General features: G+C 46.5%; 1 protein-coding gene across 1 annotated transcript in view; it reads right to left on the minus strand.

Annotated features, from left to right (window-relative positions):
• CTNNBL1 (catenin, beta like 1) overlaps positions 1-23,371 on the minus strand; it is a 177,341-nt gene that overhangs the window by 2,464 nt on the left and 151,506 nt on the right. The window contains exons 14-15 of the mRNA XM_012662812.1: positions 9,738-9,875; positions 9,450-9,522 (exon numbers count right to left, since the gene is read on the minus strand). Of these exons, the coding sequence (XP_012518266.1) occupies positions 9,450-9,522; positions 9,738-9,875 (211 nt within the window). The remainder of the gene's footprint in view (positions 1-9,449; positions 9,523-9,737; positions 9,876-23,371) is intronic.

Below are 23,371 nucleotides of genomic sequence, written 5' to 3' on the forward strand. Positions count from 1 at the left end.
CTCAGGCCACTCTGTCTCCACCACACACAGGCCTGCCTTCTGGCCACCCTCCACGTGTCCCCTCTGTCCCTAGACTGGGAGCCGCATGAAGGCAGGGGCTTTAGCCGAGCCTGGCTGAGAGCAAGCAGCAGGGTGGCGTGGCGAGTGACTCTCAGAGTAGCAGACTTGGATGGCCGCTTGCACCGCTAGTCCCCTGGGCCCTTACTGGGGCCTGGCATGAGAAAGAAAATGGAACTCTCTGGTAAGAGGCTTTTGCATCATAAAACACCTGCTGATCCAAATCGGACAAAGACTGGGGAGAGAGAAGAAAGTGTATGACCTTTCACCTCCTACCCGCCCCCCTCTCTCCCCCCTACAACCATGCTGGGGAAATAATTTTGTTCCTGTCACTTCCTGATTTTTTCTTCCTTCCTCTTTATTACTTTGGACATGTGCCGGAAAATGGGATCTGGGATTTAGATATGTGCCAGCTGTGTGTCTCCCCCCCTGGAAATCATCCTCTTCTCTTAGGCCCATCCATCACGTACAACAGCAAACGGCTGTGACGCCTCCTACCAAGGCCCTCAGAGAGAGGGCGGGGGCACAGGGAGAACAAGCACTGAGCCGCAGGAGGCAGCTCTGGGGTCCTGCGAGAGTGGTGGCTCTTACTCACATGCGAATGATACAGTTGTGCCCCAGGAGAGAGAGCAATGACCATCAAGGCATTTACTATCCCCAGAGGCGCGGTCTGGAAGCAAGAGTCCTAATGGATTGAGCTAACACTTTGCTCTCCTAATGTCTTATCAGACCCAGGAGGGAGGGAAGTGGAGAAACAGTCTGAGGCTTTGGGGCGGTGATTTTCCAACAGTACAGCCAGCTTCCCTGGAGGGACCTAATCTCTTTCCAGGGATGCACAAAGCAGAGGAAACCCAAGGCTGTATCGGTCCCCCTGCCCAGTCGCCTCTGCTAAGGCCTTAGGAACGGCGTACGTCCCTATGTGCGCAGAGCACCCACCCTGTGGATGAGGCTCCCTGTCACTCTAACTGTGGCAGAGAACCAAGTCAGACGGCTCACTCTCTGGAAAGGGGATGTCCGACGTGCACACGGTGCATGGATTGGTGTAATCGGGAAGAGGGACTGTCTTACACACGGTCGAATGGGAACTGGCATGTAGCGAGCCGTGCTTATGTGCCAGGCATCATACGTGTTTTCTCATTTAATCCTTGCAGCAATCTTACGAGGTAGAAACACCATCTCTGTTTACAGATGAGGAAACTGAAGCTATTAGAGAACGGAAGCAACTTGCCCAGGTCTAGGATGGTAGAGGAGCAGAATTTAAACAGTAGAACATGTGAACAGTGAAAATAGGCACCTAAAAAGCCATCGGGCAGGGGGGGGGGGCTGGTCCCCACAGCAGCATCCTCTTACCTAAGCAATATGCTACCCTGCCTGTCCCCCATCATTTGGGGGAAAAACTCCTGCTCTCTGAGCCTTCCAAAGCAGCCCAGCCCCAGCAGGGTGTCAGACTACAAAGTCCTCACAAACAGTAAGACTCTAGAGGGATGTGTTAAGGTAAAGAGGCCTCAGGGGCCAGGACAGATGTGGGGTGGGCTGGCGGGGGCCAAACTCTCTTACTCCAAATCACCAAATACCAGAGCTGGCAGGGTTCTCAGAAACCTACTGCAGCCCTTAGGGGGCAGGTGACTGGCCAGGGTCCCACAGTGAGCCAGCCACGGAGCTGGCCCAGACCTAGCCTAGAGCTTGTCCAGTGCCCTGGCAGCCACTGCCCCGGTAGCCTGCACCAGCTGGGCACCTCACCCTCACCCTCACTCTCACTCATTCTTTGTTTGTAGAGGAGAGTCCTATTTGGAGCAAATCTTGGTGGTGCCAGCTACCTCTGGTTATTATAGCTGCTGCAGCAGTTTATAAATATTGAACAGATTCCTCCCAGAGGTCTTGGGAAAGAGTTCTCTTTGCTGTGTGTATGTGTGTGTGTGTGTAAGAGAGGAAGAGAGAGAATGCAGGGAAAAGAGAGATGCTAGATGAAGGGAGACTGTGGGTGGGGGAGAGGGACGAGGAGAGAGGGCGAGAGCGGAAGAGGACGAGTCGGGTGGAGGGTGAGAGAGACAGCACACGCATCGACTCCCGTCTACTTCCCCAGCATTTTCAAATGCTCTCATGATAAAGGCTTTGATGGAGCTCAGAAACAGGCAGCAGTGCTGAACGCATAAATATTAAAGCAAACTTTAGACAGCAGGTTTACTATTCAGACACGGAATACAAGCTGTTCTGTTTATGTTGAGAGGCAGAGGAGGGGGCGCCGAGGCTGGTGGATGGGGAAAAACTGTCTTCCAGGGCAGAGACCTGGACCAGTGCTCACCAGCCTCGTTCGGGTCCCTAGATCTTAAGCCTTAACGTGCTCACCCTTCAAAAAATGCAGGAGGAAGAGGGAGGGGAGAGAAGAAGAATGCCAGTATCTTCACACTGAAAACCCTTGAAGACATATAAATAACCACAAAATAGAAACTGGGAAAGGAAAATCCTTTAGGTCTCACAGAGATTCCTTAACAACAACAATGAACTTGGAAGGTTTAAAGGTTACACTTCTCTAGCAGAACATTTTGCTGGGCTGAGGGATATAATTTCATCAGAGATGTCATTCAAATGAAACCCACTTAAAGGAGAAGGAACCTGACCCTTTGTTTATGATGCTAACAGGGTCACGCTCCTGTAGTTCTGTGCATGGATATTTTAGCTGGTTGGAAAAGCACCCGCTGACACCCACCGACCTCCACAAGGCCCCAAGGAGTCTATCCTGGGTGCTGGTCCATGGCTGTCCTGCTTGTCTCTGAGCCCAGGCTGCTGCCGGTTACGGGGAAAGGATTAGGTTAGGGAAGGAAGTTAGTTAGATCCATTTACTGGGTACAGTAAATGGTCACAGGCACCCAACTGTATTTCAACCCCAGAACCTTCCTGAGAGAGGCAATATTTATTTTAATTAGTTTTTTTTTTAATTTTACAGAGGAGGAAACCAAGACTCAAATATTATTTACTAACTTGTCAAGAGTTACACACAGATCCAGAATTTATGCTGGTCTTTGCATCTCTGTTCTACTTATTACTGGGCTAGCTTGGACACTAATTAGAACAACAAAGATGGCTAACAGTTATCGAGCCAACATGTAAGTGCTTTATATACAGCACCTCATCTAACTCTCACAGCAAGCTTTCAGGTAGGCTCTCCCCATCTTATAGATGACAGAACTGCAGCTTACAGAGGGTAAGCAGCTACCTAAGGTCAGACAGCTAGAAACAGGCAGAGCTCAGATGTGAACCCAGACAGCCTCACGGCAGACTCTACAATCTCCACACAGCTGGTTCTCAGAGGTGGTTCTTCCCCTTCCTCCCTTATGCAACACTACGCTTCCCGAGAGCCCTCTTGGGAGAACTGGCTGGAAGCTTGAGGGGCAGCAATCCTAAGGCAAACCTTACATCTTTGCTGAAAACATCTCGAGGTGTCCCTAAGACGCCTCTGCGCCCCGTTGAGGCAGCTGTCTATAGGGCTAACACACAGATAGGCCTCTGTCTGGGATCCTTTCCTGTCTCCAAATACCCCAGTGGCCATAGTAGCCATGACCCGGTGCAAGTCTCTCTCTCTCCCTCCCTCTCTCTCTTTCTCTCTCTCACACACACACACACACACACAGAGCAAAGTGCCATCAAAGGTAAATCCCATCAGCTTTTGCAGCTTTAAAACCACAGAGATAAACTGCGTTACCAAGAGCCCCAAATCACTCTGGAAATACATGCTTATGAGCTTCTAAGAGGAGATTTTAAGTCATAAAGAACACAAGCAAATCAAAGGGCCATGGGCCAATTTCTAAAAGCATTTTGAAGTTTTTGGCTCATTCTTTTCGCCCACCAGTGAAAGAGTCTGAGTCTAATCGTCTAAGTGCTCCTCTACAAAAAGCCGCTGTCGTGCAGCCGCCATGGCTGCTCCCAGGCACCCGTGCGGTCTTCTGACAACTTCTGCCAAGAGACTAAAACATTGACCAGATGGGCCAGAGGCTTCCACTGAAAGCGTTGGCACAAACACTCGCATTAAGAAGTATTCCCAGGTCACAGCTCCTATGCCACGTCCAAGGAGATGACCACTCAATTATGCACATTCGTATCTGCCTACAAAAATCTTCCACGTGCTCCCAGAAGCCACGGCCTCACTTAGAGTCGTCAAAGTCATGGAGACAGAAAGTAGAATGGTGGCTGCCGGGGCTGTAGGGAATGAGGAGTTAAGTGTTTAATGGGTCCAGAGTTTTCAGTTTTGCAAGATGAAAAACAGTTCTGTGGAAAGATGGTGGTGATGGTTGTAATGGTCAAAACGATAAAAAGAAAAAGACGCCTCTGCTGTGCAGCCTCCCTGGATCTTTGAGCTCCTTTTTTAAAATCTCCAGCAGAATGAACTGTGCCTTCTCCCTGCCATCGCATCTGTGTCCCAGCACTGGCTGCATTCCGCTTTGTGCTGTGGCTCAGTTATCTCGCCTGTGAGGGGAAGAATACCCCCTGGGGACAGCACCTCCTAAGCTGCTCAATTATCTTAGGAGCCCACCTAAAGCACCCTGTGATGCCAAGTGGGTGCTCTATAAATGTGGATTCCCTGAATTTTCTTTCTTTCTTAAAAGCCTACAGGAGTGTATGAGCCAATCAGCACAGTTACAGCTTTCTTTTCTGCAAGATGGAAATGCCACGGTGTTTAGTTCTTTCCGAGTTTGAATCCCGTTCCCGTTACTCGTGACTCAGGTTAACATTACTTAACCTCAGTGAGTCTCAGTTTCCTCATCTATAAAACGGAGACTATCCTGCTTTCTAGGGTTGCTGGGGGACTGGAGATAACGTACACTAACGCCCGGCACAGAGGAAGTGCTCAGTAAGCGCCCACTCTACCTGCTGGGGTCCTGGATTTCTGAACAGCACTGAGGATGCCTGGAGCACCACCTGCCTCAGCATGCACCCCTAATCGGCAGTGACTGACCCTTGTCTGGGCCAGGCACCGGAAAGGTAAGAGGCTGTCCCTGCTGTCCCTGCAGAGCACATGGTCTCATCTGCCCTCCTCTTTGTGGGCACCTCCGTCCTCAGCCTCAGAGCTGCTGCCAGTTCAGGGAAGGCTGGACTTTGGGAGCGCCGAGTAAGCAGTCTGCAGAAAGAGGGACTTTAATGAGCCATCAATTATTCCCAGCCCTCTTGGCACCTCCAATAGAAAAGGAGGGAGAAAATTGTGAGAAAGGGGACCAAAAAATAACGGGAAAAGTCCCCTGCTGGGCTTGCCTCATCAGCGTTTTCGTGAGACCTCAAGGGATACATCAGCTGTCATCCTGCCAGCAAAACTTAGGAAATATGTAGGCCATAAAATCAAAGAAAAAAGCTTGCATCTAATTAGTATGTTAAAGAAAAAAAGGAAGCAACCCAAACTGAAAAACAAAATTAAAATCAAAGAGGACAGACTGATGAGCTGGTTTTCTTTATGAGGCTTTGTTTTTCCTGGCTTTTTGATGGAAGGGAAGGACAGGGGGAGGGGATAAGGGGAGGGGGGAGGGAGGAGGGAGAGAAAGGAGAACCAGCTGGGCTTGTAAGAGGTGGGCCTGAGCAGAGCCCAGCCTCCCACCCCAACTATAGCCTTTTAACCTCCACACTGTCCTCCTCCAACCAAGGATGGCTCCTGAGGGTCCCCGCTGTGCTGTGTTCAGGGGCTGCTCCCAGAGGCAGGCCACAGGCTCCAGACCCCACCGACACTGCAGACGGCCTTTCCCTGGCGGTGGATGTGAGTCAGGGCGGAGCGTGCCAGCAGGAGGGGACCGAGAACCCTTATTATAACCTTCCACCTGGAGAGAACTCTTTTTTTTTTAATGGTCAGCATTGTGTTGAGGGCCTCTTCAACCCGAGCAATGGCATCCAATTCCCAGGTTCCAAATATCACCTCCACACCAATGGCTTCAAATTTCCCAAACTAGCATCTCTCCTGAGCTTTAATGTCTACTATCTGCTGGCCAACAAAGGGATGCAGTCACTACCTGTACCCCAAACTAACTGTGTCCCTAACATGACTCAAAAGCCCTGCCCAGCAACACCCCCAGCCCCCAACACTCCAGCCTCCCACGTCCCTGCTTGGCCTCCCCGGCAGGGCTGGAGTCCTTACCCAGGCCACTGAATCCCATCCCGCATCTGGGCCTCTGCTCCCTCTGCCTAGGATGTGCCTTTTCCCCAAACGTCCCTCCTTTGGGACACCATTCCTAGTCCCGGGGAGGAGCAGCCGCTCCCTCCTCTGCTTCCCTCACCGCCTCCTTGCCACTGCCTTAGCACACTGTTCCCAGCTCTAAGGCAGCACTCAGCACGCTATAATTAGTTCTGGTGTTTCTCCCCACTAGCCTGTGAACGCCTCGAGGACAGGGCTCTCGCCTATTCTTCTTCGCATGTCCAGCACTGGATACAGAGCATGGCACCGCGCGACAGCTGAGTAGTTACTGGAGGGTGCATTTCATCTAGCTTGAATAACGCCAATCATCTAGACATCTATGCCCTCAGAAGACCGTAACCTCCATGAGGGCAGGTCTGCAGACTCCTTTGTAGCACAGTACTTACACTGCGCCTAACTAGCCCGGGAGAGTCTAAGTAAATGTCTGCCAAATAAATCCATACAAGAGTAGGGTTTAATTCAACCACGTTTAATATTTTTATTGGGTTCCCATATGTGCTCAGCATTGCTCTAGGTGCCGAGGAGACACGGTGAACAAGGCAGACAACGTCCCCATGTCACAGAGCTTATATTTTAATGTATGAGACAGACAAAACAGGTAAGCAAACACATAAATAAAAACAACTACAGATTGTGATAAGGGCTCAGAAGGAAATAAACAGGGTGCAATGATGGAAAATAGCAGATGCAGAGAAGTGGATGGATTCAAGATTGTTTCTGGTGGCAGAACTGGTGGGATTTACTCATGGATTGGCTGCAAAGGCTGAAGGAGAGAGACCTGAAGGCTGAACTTTGGCATGGAAGGATGGGTACTAGAGTCTGGACAGGGGGGTTTGGTGTGGGCAAAGCAACAGAAAGTGACAGAGAAGAGGAACAGAGTGGCAGGAGTGAAGACGGCGTCTGTGCAGCCTGCTCACTTGCCCAGACACGCTGGGTCAACACACACGTACTCTGCGTCCGGCCTGTGCTTGGTGCTGGGACAGGCCCTGCAGGAACACACCAGGCTCTGAGGCAGACAGAGGCTGGGGCTCACAACAACGGGAAATCCTGAATAACCAGGGTATACGTGGTAGGGTTTGAAAAAGAAAAGCATCCACCTACTATGTGTCACACGTATTGAAAACACTTTTTCTTTCTTAGAAGATTGCTGTTTTGATTACAGGGACTGAGGTGCAGGGAGAAGCCTAAATGCAAGACAGTAGAGCTGAGAGTAATAAAAAGTTCTAATTGAACATGTGGGTGTTAAAAGTAAATGCCATTTAAAGGCTGGAGTTGCAAATCACCACAGCTACACCTTAGGGAGGAGGCGGAATGACACTCTGAGCAGTAACTCACGAGAATCTGACACTGAGAACGAGAAGGGAGCACCCAGGCACCACTAGGGAAGGCAAGACACTGGGCTAGGTTCCTCAGTGGGCTCCCCTTTCCTCTCTTCTCTCGTGGAGGAGAAAACAATAGATTCCAAAGCCTCATGTTCTCCATCTATGAAATGGGCACAATGGATTTACCATCCCCCTGCCTGGGAGGGCTGTGCTGAACATGCCATTGCCAGCCCCTGTGCCTTCACTCACACTGATCCTTCTTTCTGGAACGTTCTTGTCCTAGCCTCTCAGACCAGCTCAATGCCACTTCTCTCACAAGGCTTCCCACAGGACTTTAGCCATGCCTCACCTAAAATAATGACAACGACAACTGTCATAATATTTCATAATACACTAACATTTACTGAGAACTTATTAAGGGTCAGACATTTCCCACGTATCATCTCATTTAATCCTCCTGCCCATTCCATGAGGTCACAGAGCAACTGGTATCCTGCCTGAGGTAACACAGTGAATAGTAGAGCCAGGATGCAGATCCAAGAGCCTGACCCCAGGGCCCACACTCTTAACCTCTCTTCACTTTATTATGTGTGTTATTCATCTTCATGATTTGTCTCACACCTATAATGGGAGCTATTAGAGGCAAACTCGTTGAGAGCAAATCTAGCCCAATCCTCCATTTTAGAAATGGGCAGAACAAGGGCCCGGGAGGAACATGATTCATCTGCAGCTACCCAGTCCATCTTGACCCTCGCTGAACTCTGGTGTCTTCAGCACTGTAGAGTCCAATACGGGCCTGTGCCCGTCATGCCTGTTAGTCTATGCTCCGCACTTAGTCCCCCCAAGTGGCCCAAGGGTGGGGCTGCACCCCAGAGCTCAGTACAGGGGCCCTGCTTTGTGACTGAGGGCTCGCCAGAGCCACTCTAGGTGGGTCAGGTCCAGCCAGAGATCCAACAGCATTTGGGGGACTCATGGGGTGGGTAAGAGAAGGAGGGAAACTCACATTGACTGAGCTCTCCTGTGTGCCAGGTACTAGACCGGACACGGTGTCATGCACCACCTCCCCTAACCTCTGCAAAACTTCTCCTAGGTAAATATACAACTGTGGCCACGCTCACGCGACTGGGGGGCAGAGCTAGAACTGGAGAGTATACATGCTCTTTCTACTACACTGCACTGCCTCGAATTCACTGCTCTGTTCCAGCTACAGGAGTCCCCCCGCCTGTGGAGGGTAAGTTCCAAACCTCCAGCAAATGTCTGAAACCGCACATAGTAAGAGACCCTATATATTCTATGTTTTTTTCCTATACACACATACCTATGATAAAGTTTAATTTATAAAGTAGGCACAGTAAGAGATTAACAATAACTAAGAAAAAAATGATTATATTAATATATGGTAGTAAAAGTTATGTGAATGTGGTCTCTGTCTCTCAAAATATCTTATTGTACTGCACTCACCTATTTTTGGACAGCTGAGCATGGGTAACTGAAACTCTGGAAGGCGAACTCATGAGTAAGGGGGGAATATTGTATTTTTTGTCATTTCCTTATTTTTTTTTCCCCAAGAAAGCAATTTCCTTCCATTATATCACTATATGCAGTTTGCAATTGAATTTGGTTTTGCTTTTTTAAAAATTTTTAACAAATACTTCCAAGCCCTAGTCGTTCTTGTTTGTTATGTATTTAAGTTCTGGAATTGGAGGGTGGGAGGCAGAGAACAACTAGGTTAGTATTTAGTACGTGACAAAGATGGCCTGGACACGCAGTGAACTGGACAACACACCTAAGTTTCTAGTGCAGAAAACGCTGTGCCCCAAATGGCAGGGACGCTGAGGGAGACTCCAAAGAAAGCATCCCCTGCTTCCCCACAGCCCCAGACACAGCCGCATCCAACTCACCCTTGATGATGTGCCTCACGATTTTGATGGAGCTTCCTCGCATGTTTAGGATCTGGTGAACCCTCTGGCGAATCTAATAACGAGGGAAAGAAAAAGGGACATTTGTCCTGCGAGATACCAGAATGTGCCATCTTCAAATTATTTGCCTTACCCTCCTCCCCAAAAAAGAAGGCCACATGGAGTAAAGGAATTCAAGGAGAGCACGATCCGCTTCTGTCCCTGAGAGTCTCCACCCAAGCAGGTGGCAAGGAAGGACAGACAGACCCACCCAGGGGAAGACCCTCCTACCTGGGGGACGTTGGCATTACAGATCTCAGCCATGATGTAGCAGATGTGCTGGAGAACGAAGAGCCCGGCATCCAGGCGCCGCAGGTAGAACTCATCATCGATATCATTGTCTATGATCTCTCCACGCCGCACCATGTCCTAGAAGTCAATAAACATTTGGGACTAAAAACTGGACAGTGAGTGGGAGAAAAGAATGGGCTTCTAGTCTGGCCATAATACCTAAAAGAAAAGCAACAACAACAACAACAGAAACCACCTATTCTTGATTTGTCTACTTCTCCCATTATTCTAACGTCTCAAGTTTCTTACGTTCCTTCCTCATTCTTAATGGACTACAGAGGCCCCAAGAGTCAAGCTTAAAGCCCATTTTTCTCTATCCGATGAATCAGGGCCAAAATGATCTCATCCACATATTCGACCTAAAAAAAGAAGCCGAAGGGACACAAATGTAAGCTATTTATCTGCTTCCACACATTCTTTACTCTGGTACAGGCCTTCATAAATAACCTCTCTGCCAGGCACAGATGGTCCCTGACTTGCAACAGCTCAACTTACGATTCTTCGACTTCATGATGGTGTGAAAGTGACACGCACCCAGTGGAAACCACACTTCTCGCGTGACGCGGGGCGCCAGCAAGCCACAGCTCCCAGTCAGCCACGCAGTTTTGACTTACAGTATTTTCAATTTACCATAGGTTTATCGGATGTAATCCTACCATAAATTGAGGAGAAATCTGTATATTTTACTCTCTTTCTCTTCCAAATCAACTTATCATAGGGAAGAAAGGTCCCCTTTCTCCATAATTCTGTCTTGGTGCCCTGGTGAAACTGACGGCACCGGCACCCAGCTTTTGACATGCGCCCCTTTGTCTACGTTTTGTCAGGGGCAAATGCTGCAGCCTTTCCACTGCACTTCACGGTCCAACACCCTACTAGGCCGTGATGAACGAGGGGAGTCTGCTTTGTAACCCGGACCTGTCAGACTTGCTGTCCCCACGTCTAGTTCTCTCTAGTGGATTCTTTTTTGTTGTTTTTTTAAAGCTTTATTGAAATATAATTCACATATCATACAATTCACACATTTAAAGTGTTCAATTTAATGGCTTTGGTATATTCAGAGTTGTGCGATCATCACTGCAATCGATTTCAGAGTATCTCTAGCACTCCTCCACCATTCCTCCCCCCGCCCCTATCGAGTGGATTATTAGCACTTCTGCCAAGAGACCTCTTCTCCCCAGCTCAGGGCCCTACTGCCTCCCCTCCTGGGATTCTAGGGTGCCTCTCAAGCCCACATTATTTTTAAACGACCTCTATCACAAAGCCTTTCCTGACTATTGAAGGCTAACGACTGCTCCTTTCTAAGATTCCTGAGAGCAAGTAGACGAGCCACGGCACAGCACAACCTCTTCTTGCACACCATCTTCACACCGACTCCAGTCACCATCGCCTCCCTCCCTCTGCCTACAGCCTTTATTCCATGAGAGTGGACTGTGGGCTCTGTGAAGGTGGGAACTTAATTTTGTCTGTCTCCATATTCCCAGCTAGGCAAACATCCATGCAGTGAATGAGAGAAAAGACATCTCTGGTTTGGGCCACGAACTCTCAGGAGTGAGAACTGGGTGTGGGGACTTGTTCTGCGTGACCAGCAGACAGGCCTACAAAGGCAGGTGTTTAACGCCCGCTCCTGATGGCAGCAATCCATTTCTTAATTCTGTCGGTAGTTTTATGGCCATGATCCCTTCTGACAACTCAGGCTCCTGTCACTGACAGAAGCCCTTGGGACCCTGCTTTCCACTCTCCCCAACTCGAAGGAGTCACCACTATGGTCATCAATCTCCACCAAGAATCCTTCAGAGACTATTTAGACGCAGATAATACACTTCTTTATTCGCCCAAGGGGCCAGCCTGGAGAAACAGACGGCTACTTTTCATCTCGCTCCTAAAGGCCTTTGACTATGAGGCCAAAGACGGCTGCAGACTGCCGGGCCCTCTACTGCCTGGCAAATCAGCACCACTAATTCCTAGCTTCATTTAGTAGCAAATTCCCTGGTAATCTGGTAATAGTGTTAATTTTCACAAGGTAGTCATGGAGCACTGAGCTGATGTCCACAGTTTAAAAATAGAAGGTTTTCTTTAGTTTCTCATTTACTCATAATCATAACTTCCTGCTCCAGAACTCCTTAAGTGTACAGCAGTTACTAGCAAATTTAAAGAGAGCAGGGATGGGATTATTAATCCCATTTTACGAATTGGAAACCAAGGCACACAGAGGTTAAGTTGCTCATAATTACCAGTTACTAAAATACAGATTCCCCAGGGACAGGAATCCTGTCTGATTCATCACTGATGGGGAAATGAGTAACGTGGAGCACACTGTTCAGACCTCTGGCCCTACTAAGAGACTAGTGGCAGGAACAGCATCCTAAGCATTGAGTTAAGGCAGAAAAAGAAGGAAAATGGAGGTAAGGAGAAGCCCTGGTCTTAGTCACTAAAGAGCTGTCTGGAGAGGTCACAGAGATATAGAAGATGACCAGAAAGTAAAGGGATACACTGAGCCCACACTTAAAAATATAATAATTACAAGTGGGAGGTGCTGATCAGGTTTGGTTGAATGGTAAGGGTGTCCTGGATGAAGTGACTTAGGGTAAGTTTCAAGGCTCATGATGGGCAGAGACAGCAGAATGAATGCCTCAAAGATAAGGTCTTTGAGTTGTCCGAGGCCTTATGGGAAAGGCCACTTCTGTCCTTATTTCTGCTCACTAGTACCTCCGCCGCCTACAGATAGGCCTGCCTCCCTTTTCTGGTCTCCTTACCTTGCTGCTAATGTTGGTACTGCTCACCACTCAGTCTCCATCATAATATATTGAAAGTCTAAAATGTGATGTGTGCCTCACAAACATTCCCTGAGATGCCCGAGCAGATACGATTTTTCAGTCCTTAAAACCCTCACAACCTGGATTTGTACCTCTGTTATGCCCCTCCCATGGCCTGCCTTGTACCAGTTATTCAGATGTGTGCCTCTTCCCTGTGTAGATTCTTTGAAAGGAAGAGTTGTGTTTTATTCACTCATCTTTGTACCCCAGAAAAAAGGTACTTTTTGCTTAGTAGGCTCTCAGAAAGCATTTGCCAAACAGGATTGAAAAAAACGTAGGCTTAGAGGTTCAAAGATATTTAATGAGCTGTGTGTGCTAAGACTTGTGTGGCTGGGGTAGAAGTGGAAATATCAGGAGGGCTAGCTGATGGGAGCCTTAGATGCTGGCCAGAGAAGTTAGATATGATGGGCTGTAGACTGTCAGTCAGCATCGTGCAGGAAAATGCCATGAATAAGAATATGCAAATAGCCACATGATGGACACAGTGGCTTAAAGTGTAGAGAGGCAGGTAGAGTGCATAGCTGGGCGGTGGTGCGGGGGGGGGCATAGCACCAGCTATGTGAGAGGGGGAAGGAGAAAGGAAGGGGAAGAGACGAGACCTTTGGAGGTTGCAAACATGGGAACCTGGAGTGGAACGCATTCATTCATTCACCTGATGAAGATGTCTTGAACACGTAACTGTGCCAGGCACTGCACGATGGGCTGGGACAGCAAAGGTAAATAAAACAGCCCACATAATCGAGGAGCTTATAATCTAATGAGAATAACGAATATGAGCAAATTACTTTTTAAAAATGTAATAATGACTATTATAAGGGACCTCTCAAACTGTACTGAGTGCCATGGGAACCCGGAAGACAAACGGACTAAGCCTATCTGGAAGAGTCAGGAGAATTCAAAGGAAATGCAACAGTTGAGCTGGATTCTGGAGTTTGACAGGCTGGAAGGGACAGTCCAAGCGGAGGAAATAATAGCGTAGATAAAGGTCTAGAAAAGTCAACTTGGCTAGCTTGGGAGACAGTAACAGGATAATAACAGCAGTACTAATAAAAACATTAGAAAGGAGTAAGAGTATTTTTATTTTTTTTTTTGGCTCATTAGATCCCAGCTATCAGCAGATCATCTTATTTCCGGTTGACTACTACACACTAGGATTGTGAGGGGCAGTCTGAATAGTCACCACCTATCCGCCAGGGAGGAGCTGCTAGTGTCACCGAGGGTTGTTATGTGTCAGGCACAGTGCTGGGTGCTCTCCATATATCAACTCCTTTACTTCTCATAAATACTGAGGCAGGGATTCTACCCCATTTCAGATGAGGAAACTGGCTCAGGCAGAGCAACCTCCCCAAGGCTAGTGGATGGGGAATTGGGATTCAAAACCCAAGTCAGTGCTCTTTTCACACCACCAAGTTTGTGTAGGCGCAGATTTCAGAGCTACGAGAAGAACAAAGGAAGACGCTGAATAAAAGTGATAGGAAGGATCAAGAATGGAGCCTCGAGAAATTGAGTTTCTCTCGTTAGGTCAGAAGTGCCCCTGGTAATTTTTCCTTTTCTCCACAATCTGAACTTCTTTTAACCGAGCAAGTACACACTGTACCTTCCAGTTTCTCTATATTGTCACCTAGGAAGGACAGACCCAAGAGAGCAATGCCAAACTCTATTTTTTCCTTTTTCCTCAGAACTTCAAGACTCTGACAATGTTCAATCTGAGGTTCTACTTTTAGACATACGGCCACATGATTTGAAAGTGAAATTTTCAAATGTCGATCTGAGATAGGACTATAGCTCATCGCCAAGAAAGGCATCACCAATGCTGCATTGAACATGTACAGAGATGAAGCAGAGATTGGCTTCTGAAGACGAAGTTTCTGCCCTGACAGTTTTAGAAGTGCCATAGAAACCAGCATGCAGTGAAGTTGACTGCTGTCAAGGTAGCATCTTATCTAGCCTGTTACAACTCTGTGGCATGGAATATTTACTGCTGAATGGATTCAGGGAAGCCGAGCGCAAATGTGTACTCAGAGTTTAAAGGGAAATAAAAGAAGCGGGATGATTATGCATCATTCTGACGGAAAATAACGAAGTGAGAAAGTTTGAGTAGAGTTCTTTTAGGTACATCATCTCAAGTTTTCGTCTGTTTTAAGTAAGATGGCATGTCACCTTTATTCTCCACCCCTATTTTACTATGTATGGACAGGGTCAACCTATTTTAAGTGGATTACTAAATTTCTGACTTCTTTTATGGGTTTCCAAGACACTAAACAGCTGATCTTGAGACTTGACATGGTTCCGTGGATATCTGTGTGTGATGAAGTAGAACTAGACATCTGAAAGAACTTCTAAGGGTGTCTAAAACTTTAAAATGGCTGTCAGTACAGCTCAACCCATGATCATCTGGCTAGGATTCAATCTTTGGAGAAGTAATATAAAAGTTCTAAGAGTCAAAAAAAATTCACCACAAGCTGCTCCCTACCTAATTCCTTCCCTCATTAAAAGCTCCAGAAGAACTGAAGGAGTCTGATCTAGAATACTCTGATGGTTATGCACTAGGTACATGCAAGTGGACTTGCTTCTCTAGTGGTAGGGAACAGCCAAATTATGCCCAACTGACCAATGAGATGTTTTAAAAATGACTAGACAAAGAAGAGAAGGAAGCCAGCTGGCCCGTGCAGAGATGGAACCTGCAGCCTAAGCTCCTATGTATATGGTGACTGAACAAACAGATCACAAGTATCCCACTCTAGAGAAGGCACCCAAACCTTCCCTTGCCTTCTTTCCTTCTCAAGAGACCCTATGACAGTGTAAGAAACATTTAAGTTAGATATTGGAACTTCTCCGAACTATGATGTATAAATTCTAAAAACAAGTTCCTTTGCCAAGGGACAAGGTGGGACAGGGTACTAAGCAAACAGGATCAGATTCCAGCTCTAATACTAACTTACTAGTGTCCTTAGGCAAGTCATTTAACTTCTCTTGGCCTCAGCTTCTTTGCCTGGAAATAAGAAGGCTGCACTTGATCAGGAAGGCACACAGGGCTCATCCTGAGTGCAAACTCTAACCCGCTGTAGTGGCTGCAGAGTACTATATGACAGAGGGTTGTGAAACTCAGTGGGAAAGAGCCCTGAAATCGATTAGCAATGCCTGCACTGATTGCTGGACTGGGAGTGGCAGTGTGCCACACCTTTGTTTCCCTGATTTAGCACTCTTGAAGGTTGGTTTTGGCTTTGATAGTCTATGGCAAATCTAGTACTGAAGCACTTTGAATAACCAGATGTAATGGATTTCTGCCTGCATATGGGTAGATGGATAGATCTAAGATGCTGGTTGCTGGCACTCCCAGGAATAGCCACTATGAGAAATGCCTCACGCTGGAGTTACGCACCACCACCTCAACAGGACATGATGGTCAACACCGGCAAGTAGCTCATCCTTTCATTGACAAATTAAACTTCCCTGTGACAAAGACACAACCCCTGACTCTGCTGTTACATTAGGCAGGTCATGTTAAAACAATTTGTGCATGCAAATCAAGTGCTCTTCCAATGGGAATATAATTAGTAGGGATTAAAGAGAAATTTCCAAGAATCCAGTAACCTCCTTAAGCGCTATAGGTATTTCTCACTTTACAAAATTTCAGAGTGAAAATCCATATGTACATTGGATTGTATTTGAAATAGGACAAGAGAGTGAAGATTTAAAGGAAGTCTTCTATAAATTAATTCATTAAACTCTCACCTTTGAAGAGAGTGAAGGTGACTGCCTTCTTTGTGAAGCAATGACAACTCAGCATCCACACAGCATTTTTTACTTTTCAAAGCAGGATACCTGCATTAATCTCACCTGCCATGCATGCCCTATATTGGGTATGTACAGCAAATATCATTTTCAGATTTCACAGATGCAAAAATTGAGACAGATGTAAAATGACTATCACTGAGTTGCAGTTAGAAATCTAAATGGAACATAATTCCATAATCTAAGGCCTTTTCTATTAGTCTTTTCATTCTGGCAAGAGATGGGCAGCAAAAATGGAATAATAACAATAGCAAAATTTCCCAAGCCCTTACCGAGTGCCAGGTACCCTGCTAAGCATTTTCATGGATTTTTCATTTTTCCTCACAAGAATGCTAAGAAGTAAGAACTATTACTATTTCCTCTTTTCAAATGGGAAACTGAGGCTTAAAGAGATGAATGTGTCATAAGGTCACGAAGCTCATGGTGGAGTATGTGGTGGACACAAGACACCACACGAGTTTGGCTCTAAACCTTTGTTGACTTTCATAGTTCAAAGAAGCAAAAAGTCTTTGTTTATGGACCTTTTCCAGTACTAGCAAATAGATGGGATATTTTTTCTTTATGCCATATCTGGGGACTAATGCAAACCAGTAGCATTAAATGTAAGGTCACCTAGCTTCTTGGCCTATATTTTTCCTAAAAATTAAAGAAACTTAAAAAGGGGGAAAAAATCTATAGTTAGACCAGAAAATTCCACATGCAATCTGGGAGAGTTAAAAAAAAAAAAAAATTCTGGTAGGTTTTGTTTTGTTCATTCCATAAGAGAGGGCTAGAATAAAAACTTAGATGGTAATTCAGTGAATGGCGCATTAAGTAGAACAGATTGCAATTCACAGCAGCATAAGCCTGTTTGGGGGCTGCTAAAATAAACAGATTCATCTCTAAAGATACACAAGGAGGTGGTATGTGTAGCGTCAAGGTGCCATTTCTGCAGGGTTGTGTGTGTGTGTGTTTTCCCCCCTCCCCCAGCCACATCCTCGCTTTAAATGTTAATCTGTCCTCAGGAGCACTACCAAATCACCACCTTTCCACATGCCTCTGTCTCTTTCAGCAGTCAAGTCATAAGCCCTCCAAATAAGCATGCGGATGCCATTTCTAATCTGCCCCCGACAGGCAGTGAGCTGCCCCTCGCTGATAGAAGGAGACAGTCATAAAAGAGGCTGCTATGAAGCCAATATGAATCTCTCTTGCCTTAATAAGAGAGGACATGACTCAGAGACTATAAACCCGAAAGCCCCCACAGACGACACAGTTACTGTCTGTAGTCATGCGCAGGAATTGTCCCACCATTCAGAAAACGCCAGGGTCTTTTCTTTCTTTTTTTTCCTAAAGCAAGGGGAGAAACTTAAACCGCAGGAGAGAGAGATAATTAGAGATGGCAGAGGCACAGACATCAGCAAAACAAAACCTTCCTCCAAAAGCTTCTAAATTAGGGCAGACTATTAGAGGAGGATTCTAGAGACTGCAAGTCTTTTTCAGCTGGGGAAACTGAGGCTGGAGAATAAGTAAAAGGAATTTTTTTTGAGAATGCATAGCTAACTGATGGCAGCTCTGATGACAATCCAAGACTCTCAGGCCAGAGCTTTACCCATCAAGAAGACACTGACTACATGTTAAGCCCACTTTAGCACATAAGCATATGCCAGGTTTTTACAAAATATCTCATTAATCTTCAAAATGGCCGTATAATAAAACTACCAGGAAAATGACACACGTGCAGGGCAAGGCATTTCCCAAGAGAACAGAGCTCCTATGTGGCAGAGCTGGCATTTAACCCTGGGCTTGTATGACCCTATGCTCATGTTCCTTCTGTGTGTTACTATGATGCCTCCATCACAGGTGTGTTTTCAACGTCTAAATTTACTTAAACAGTCCCCTCTCCCGCCAAAACCCAGACTGCTCATTTGAATTTTGACAACATATATGCCAGTCTTGAGAACCAGAGCTTCCATGATAGCAGATACAATAACGCAAGCCCAGAAAACGACAATCCTGTTGGAGAAACACAGAAAGTAAATAAGATTAGTCCTTACTTGTGAAGACTTACAGTTAGAGGGAGAGACAGACAAGTGTGCAGGCCAAAAATATGTGTAATAAAGAACAGCTACCATTCACGGCACACTTCCTTATGCCAGGAACTATTCTAAGTGATTTATATGTATTAACTTATTTAATCCTCCCCACGGCCCTACAAAACAGGAACTATTATTCTCATCCTTTTACCGATGAGGACACTGAAGCAGAGAGTTTAAGTAACTTGCTTATGATCACCCAGCTGGCAGGAGTAAGAGCCAAGATCTGCATCTATGCAGTCTGCTCCAGAGTCCCCGAGCTTCACGCTACGGCTGCAGTGCACGGGGTGTGCACAGGGTGCAGAAAGGGGCTATAGGTGGTCTCAGGGAAGACCTTCTGCAGAAACAAATAGTGAAAGACTCAGCAGCATGCTTGGTACATGGAAGACACTCAAAACACATTTACTGACTAATTTGTTTGCCAAAACCCTAAAGGACGCAGAGGAATTAGCCAGCTTCAGGAAGGGGATGTGGAAAAGATGGCACGGAGAGGTATTTGAGGCAAAGTGAACAGGAACGGGCAAATGTCTATAAGATGTGAGAAAGCACAAGTTCAGGGAAGCACGAGTGGTAAAGAACGGCTTTTGCACATCACGGGGGCGAGGGAGGCAGCCAGAGAGGTAGGCAGGTGCCAAACTGGGGACAGGCACTGTGAGGCTGGCGAAGGAGATCAGAGCATATCCTGAGGGAAAGTAAGAACCAGTGTCTACTGTGTTTGGGTACAGAAGTGGCATGAACTAATTTTCATTTTAGAAAAATCTCTGGTTACCATTTAGAAAATGAATTGGAGGGCACGAACCTAGAGACAGACTAGTTAGTTAGGAGGGTGTTGCACTAATGCAAGAAAAAAAGATGATGGTAGGCGAACTTAAGTATTGGTAGCGAGGAGAGAGAAAAGTAGAGAGGTTGCACGGATGTCAGAGATCAAGTTTACCACATGGATATGTGGTGAGAGGTGGAGAGAGGCGCAAACAGAGGACGCCCAGGGTTTTGACCTGGTCAAACTGGTGAATGGCCCTGGTGTGGGCAGGAAGGGGAAGAGATTACACACGGTTAAGACCATAAGCCTGGTTTTGGACTTGCTGAGTCAGAAGAGCCTGTGGGTGAAGTCCAGGTGGCAGCTGGCTATATGAGTCTGCAGAAATTTGGGAGGCCCTGGCACATAGCCCTGATCTTATCAAACCTTACAACAAGCCTGTAAGGTCACTAGGGGGAGAGCCTATTAGCCCACTGAATGAGGACAGAAAGAATCAGAAAAGCAAACAGTGCTCAAGGACATAATGCAAGGTAAGTGGCAGAGGTGTGGGACCAGAGCTCAGGCCCTTTGTACTTTTCTGTCGATAGTAGAAAGGATGATTGTGATGGGCAAGGGGGTGGGCGGGAGGCAGTAGAGGGTAAATGAGCAAATGGCTGAAACTGTAGGTGTTTAAGAGAGAGGGAGGCAGGAGAGAGGAAAAAGCACCATGACGCCCCCTCCCCCAACATCCCTAGCTTCTGTGGGCTGTAACCTGTGTTCTGGCAGTTCATGGACTGAGGGAGCTTGGGAATCAATGGTTTAAAGAAGAGCTGAGAGGAACTCTCAGCAGGATTCTCTTTTTTTAAGCTTGCCCCAGAATCTCCCAGTATAATTAGCAGAAGAATCGATGGCAGCCTCGCATTTCCGCCGTCTATATCCTCACCCGTGTTTTAGGCTCACGTACCCCACATGTTCACTCCTGCACTTCACCTCCTTTCACATAAATCCGCAAATGATTTTCGAATGCTAAGGATACAGTCAAAGTCTGTTTAAGACATCAAGTCCTGTGGATACTGTTTCATTACAAGGAGTCCATCTTTTTCTTTCCAGGATAAAGCCTAGAATGATTTAACTGTGGCAAAATTAGCATGCAATTTGTAAGTCATTACAGTGCAAAGTATGTGGTGAGAACACTTTATTGAATAAACCTGCTGAGTATAATTTTCCCAGGAACTAAAAAAGGAACAACTTCTCTCCAAGGCTCTCCTCCCTCTTTTAGAAATGCCTGCCAGTACCTATATAATTATGTCTTACTTTTGACGGCCAAAAGCCAGGCATGCTCTGTACATTCAAGCAACAGAAACTGGAAGTAACCAAGAAGAAGTCAGGGCATCTTCCCAACAAGAGGCACTTTAGCATTTTCTGGGCTTCATGTTGTTTGGGAAGTCAATGAAATCTGCTGAGACAAGAACCCTAGATATTTGCAGATCACAAGAACTGCTGTTCACTGGATGAGTCTTAAGAACTACATGCCCTTTAAAAGTTGAGGTCAAATCTTGTTAACCAGAACCCCCTAGGGCACGTCCAGATACACTGTGGCCCTGGAATCTCATGGACACTGAGTATAACATAAAAGCACAATGCCACTGCCCAAGACATGGACGTCTTTGCTAGTTACAGATTACTGCAGTAACGTGATTTGAACTGAATGTGTATGAAATTATCTACCAGTCCTGCAGATTCTTCCAAGCCAAAGTATTTTTCCTTATTGAATATTGCTGCAGTTATGCCACAGAATTCACATAGTTGTACTTAAATATTTTTAATGATGGGGTTAATCAGAGAGAAAACAAGAATTAGGGTTAAAAATTAGCATTAAGGAATGATGTGGAAAGCCCAGGGTAACCCTCTATCATCCTTAATATCCATGGACGGATATTAATTTCACACTAATGAGCAGCGGTCTTTCACTTACTGAATGTCAGGCATGATGTAAGTCCTGGGAATATGATGAACAAGAGAGATTACAGTCCCAGAGATAGAGAGTAAACAAATAAATGAAATAATTACAGGTTATGAAGCAGTGGAGGGGGTTGGTTTCCTTTACACATGGTGATCACTGAAACCTCTCTGAGGCGGTGACATTTAAGCTGAGACCTGACTGTGGAAGGAGCATGGGCATGAGAAGATCCAGGGCAGGAGGAGAAGCAGATGCAAAGGCTGTGAGGCAGGAAGGTAGAGCCCAGTGGCCCGAGAGGGGGTTGGAGAAGTAGGGAAGAGTCAGATCATGCAAAATCTTGCAGTGCTAGGGAATTAGGGCAATGTGTGCTTGTGTATCTATGTCCTTCCAGAGAAAGGAAAACTAAAGGTTCTCTACCATCTCCTGTGTGCCAGGCCCTGTGCAAGCAGCTTTCACATGTGGTATATCCATCATCACCATACCCCTACCTATGTAATTTCTCAAAGTACACAAATTGGGACATACACCTTAAGGAAAAGAAAATGCCACTAAGGAAAAAAAAAAAGGCTAGGACAGTTAGCTACTTGTTCACAGAGAACCAGGAAAAAGCTTGGCTCTAAAAGTCCACCTTCTCCCCCTTACATCCTCCACTCCTGGAATGTAACTCTCCTCTTTCCTCAACCTTAATTTGGCTTCCCACTGCCCCTCCTTTGCTGTTTTGCTCCAGACTGTAAATGCTCTATACATTTCTCTCTTTTCTTTCTTTTGGAGACAAGATCTCACTATGTTGCCTAGGTTGGCCTCAAGCTCCAGGGCTCAAGCGATCCTCCTACCTCAGCCTCCTGATCAGCTGGGACTACAGGTGTGCACCACCACACCTGGCTGTCTCTATCTTTTAAGGTCCAGCATGAATGTTGACTCATCCACAAAACTGTTTAGGATGATGTTAGCTGTAGACAACCTTCCTCTGCTCCATGTATCCTCTAGCCCTCATCAGCAGTACCACTCCTAGGTCCCATTCTTTTACTGGCACTTCTGCCTCTCACCCCCACCAGTGCCTGGCCCAGTGCCTTGCACAGAGCAGACGCCCGATCAACACTTGCCGAATGGCTGGATTCTCGCCAGTCGATCTTGGTCACTGCAAACCATGGACTCTTGTACTGCACCCAGGGAAGTCTAAGTTTACAGGGAAGGTGATGGCTCTGAGACACTAAAAACGTCAATACTTCAGCCTGTTATCTCAGTTTTTTTGTTGCAGACTTGGCAAAGTATGTGAGAGATTTATTCATTACTGATCTGAATAGTCAATGTCACCAAAATGCCTGAGAAATACGCATTCAATTCAAGCCAACAAATATTTGCTGAGTTCTCAATTGGTGTAAGACATTCAAATTTAATAGGGGTTAGGAGACAAACTGTGACTTAAGAGAGAAGACTGCATGAGGGAGAGGTGAAAAGGAGGTCATGTTGTTCTAAGTCGCTTTACACCTGCGAGGCGACTTCACTTGCTAGGATGGCGCCTGAGTGCTGGCAGCAAACACTGCTCACGAAGGCATCCCTCACCCCTACCCGCCCTGGCTCTCTGAGTAACACCGAAGCTGCTGAGCACTAATGGCCTTGGAACGTTTGCTAGTGCCCAGCAAAACGGCCTTGGCATCAAGGAGACAGATGTCTGTCAGGGAATGGCAGGGCCCTGGTGCCCATGGCACACATCAGCTCTGTGAATGCCGGGAGAGTGGCTGCCGCCATTACTCTATGTTAGTGCTAATCAATTTCACACCCTCTTCGATGCTGATAATAGATAATCTTGGGGGAGGCAGGCCAAGTTTCCCAACAGCTACATGCAGGCTGCTCCCTGATGCCCAACCACTTACCTGGTCTCCCTCAAAAAAAAGCCTAAGCTTCACCACAAACAAAGCATCTGATGGTGCCAACACTCTGTTCTGCCAGGTAGAGTCCTTCTGGGACAGCTGGCAAGGAAGATGCTCTCAGGAAAAGGACTGCTGGCTTACTTAAAAGTTACACAATAATTCCAAAGGATGCTAGGAAAATCTAGCAGCGGCAGCTTCTACTTACTGAGAAAGGTACTTCAGATACTTTATGCTTAGTCTTCATAATGACTGTGAAAGGGAGGTGTTATTATTCTCATTTTACAGATGAGAAAACAAAGCTTAGAGAGGTCAACTCAATTGTCCAAG

This window comes from Propithecus coquereli, unplaced genomic scaffold (assembly GCF_000956105.1).
Source record: "Propithecus coquereli isolate 6110/MARCELLA unplaced genomic scaffold, Pcoq_1.0 Scaffold780, whole genome shotgun sequence".
Taxonomy (NCBI): Eukaryota; Metazoa; Chordata; class Mammalia; order Primates; family Indriidae; genus Propithecus; species Propithecus coquereli.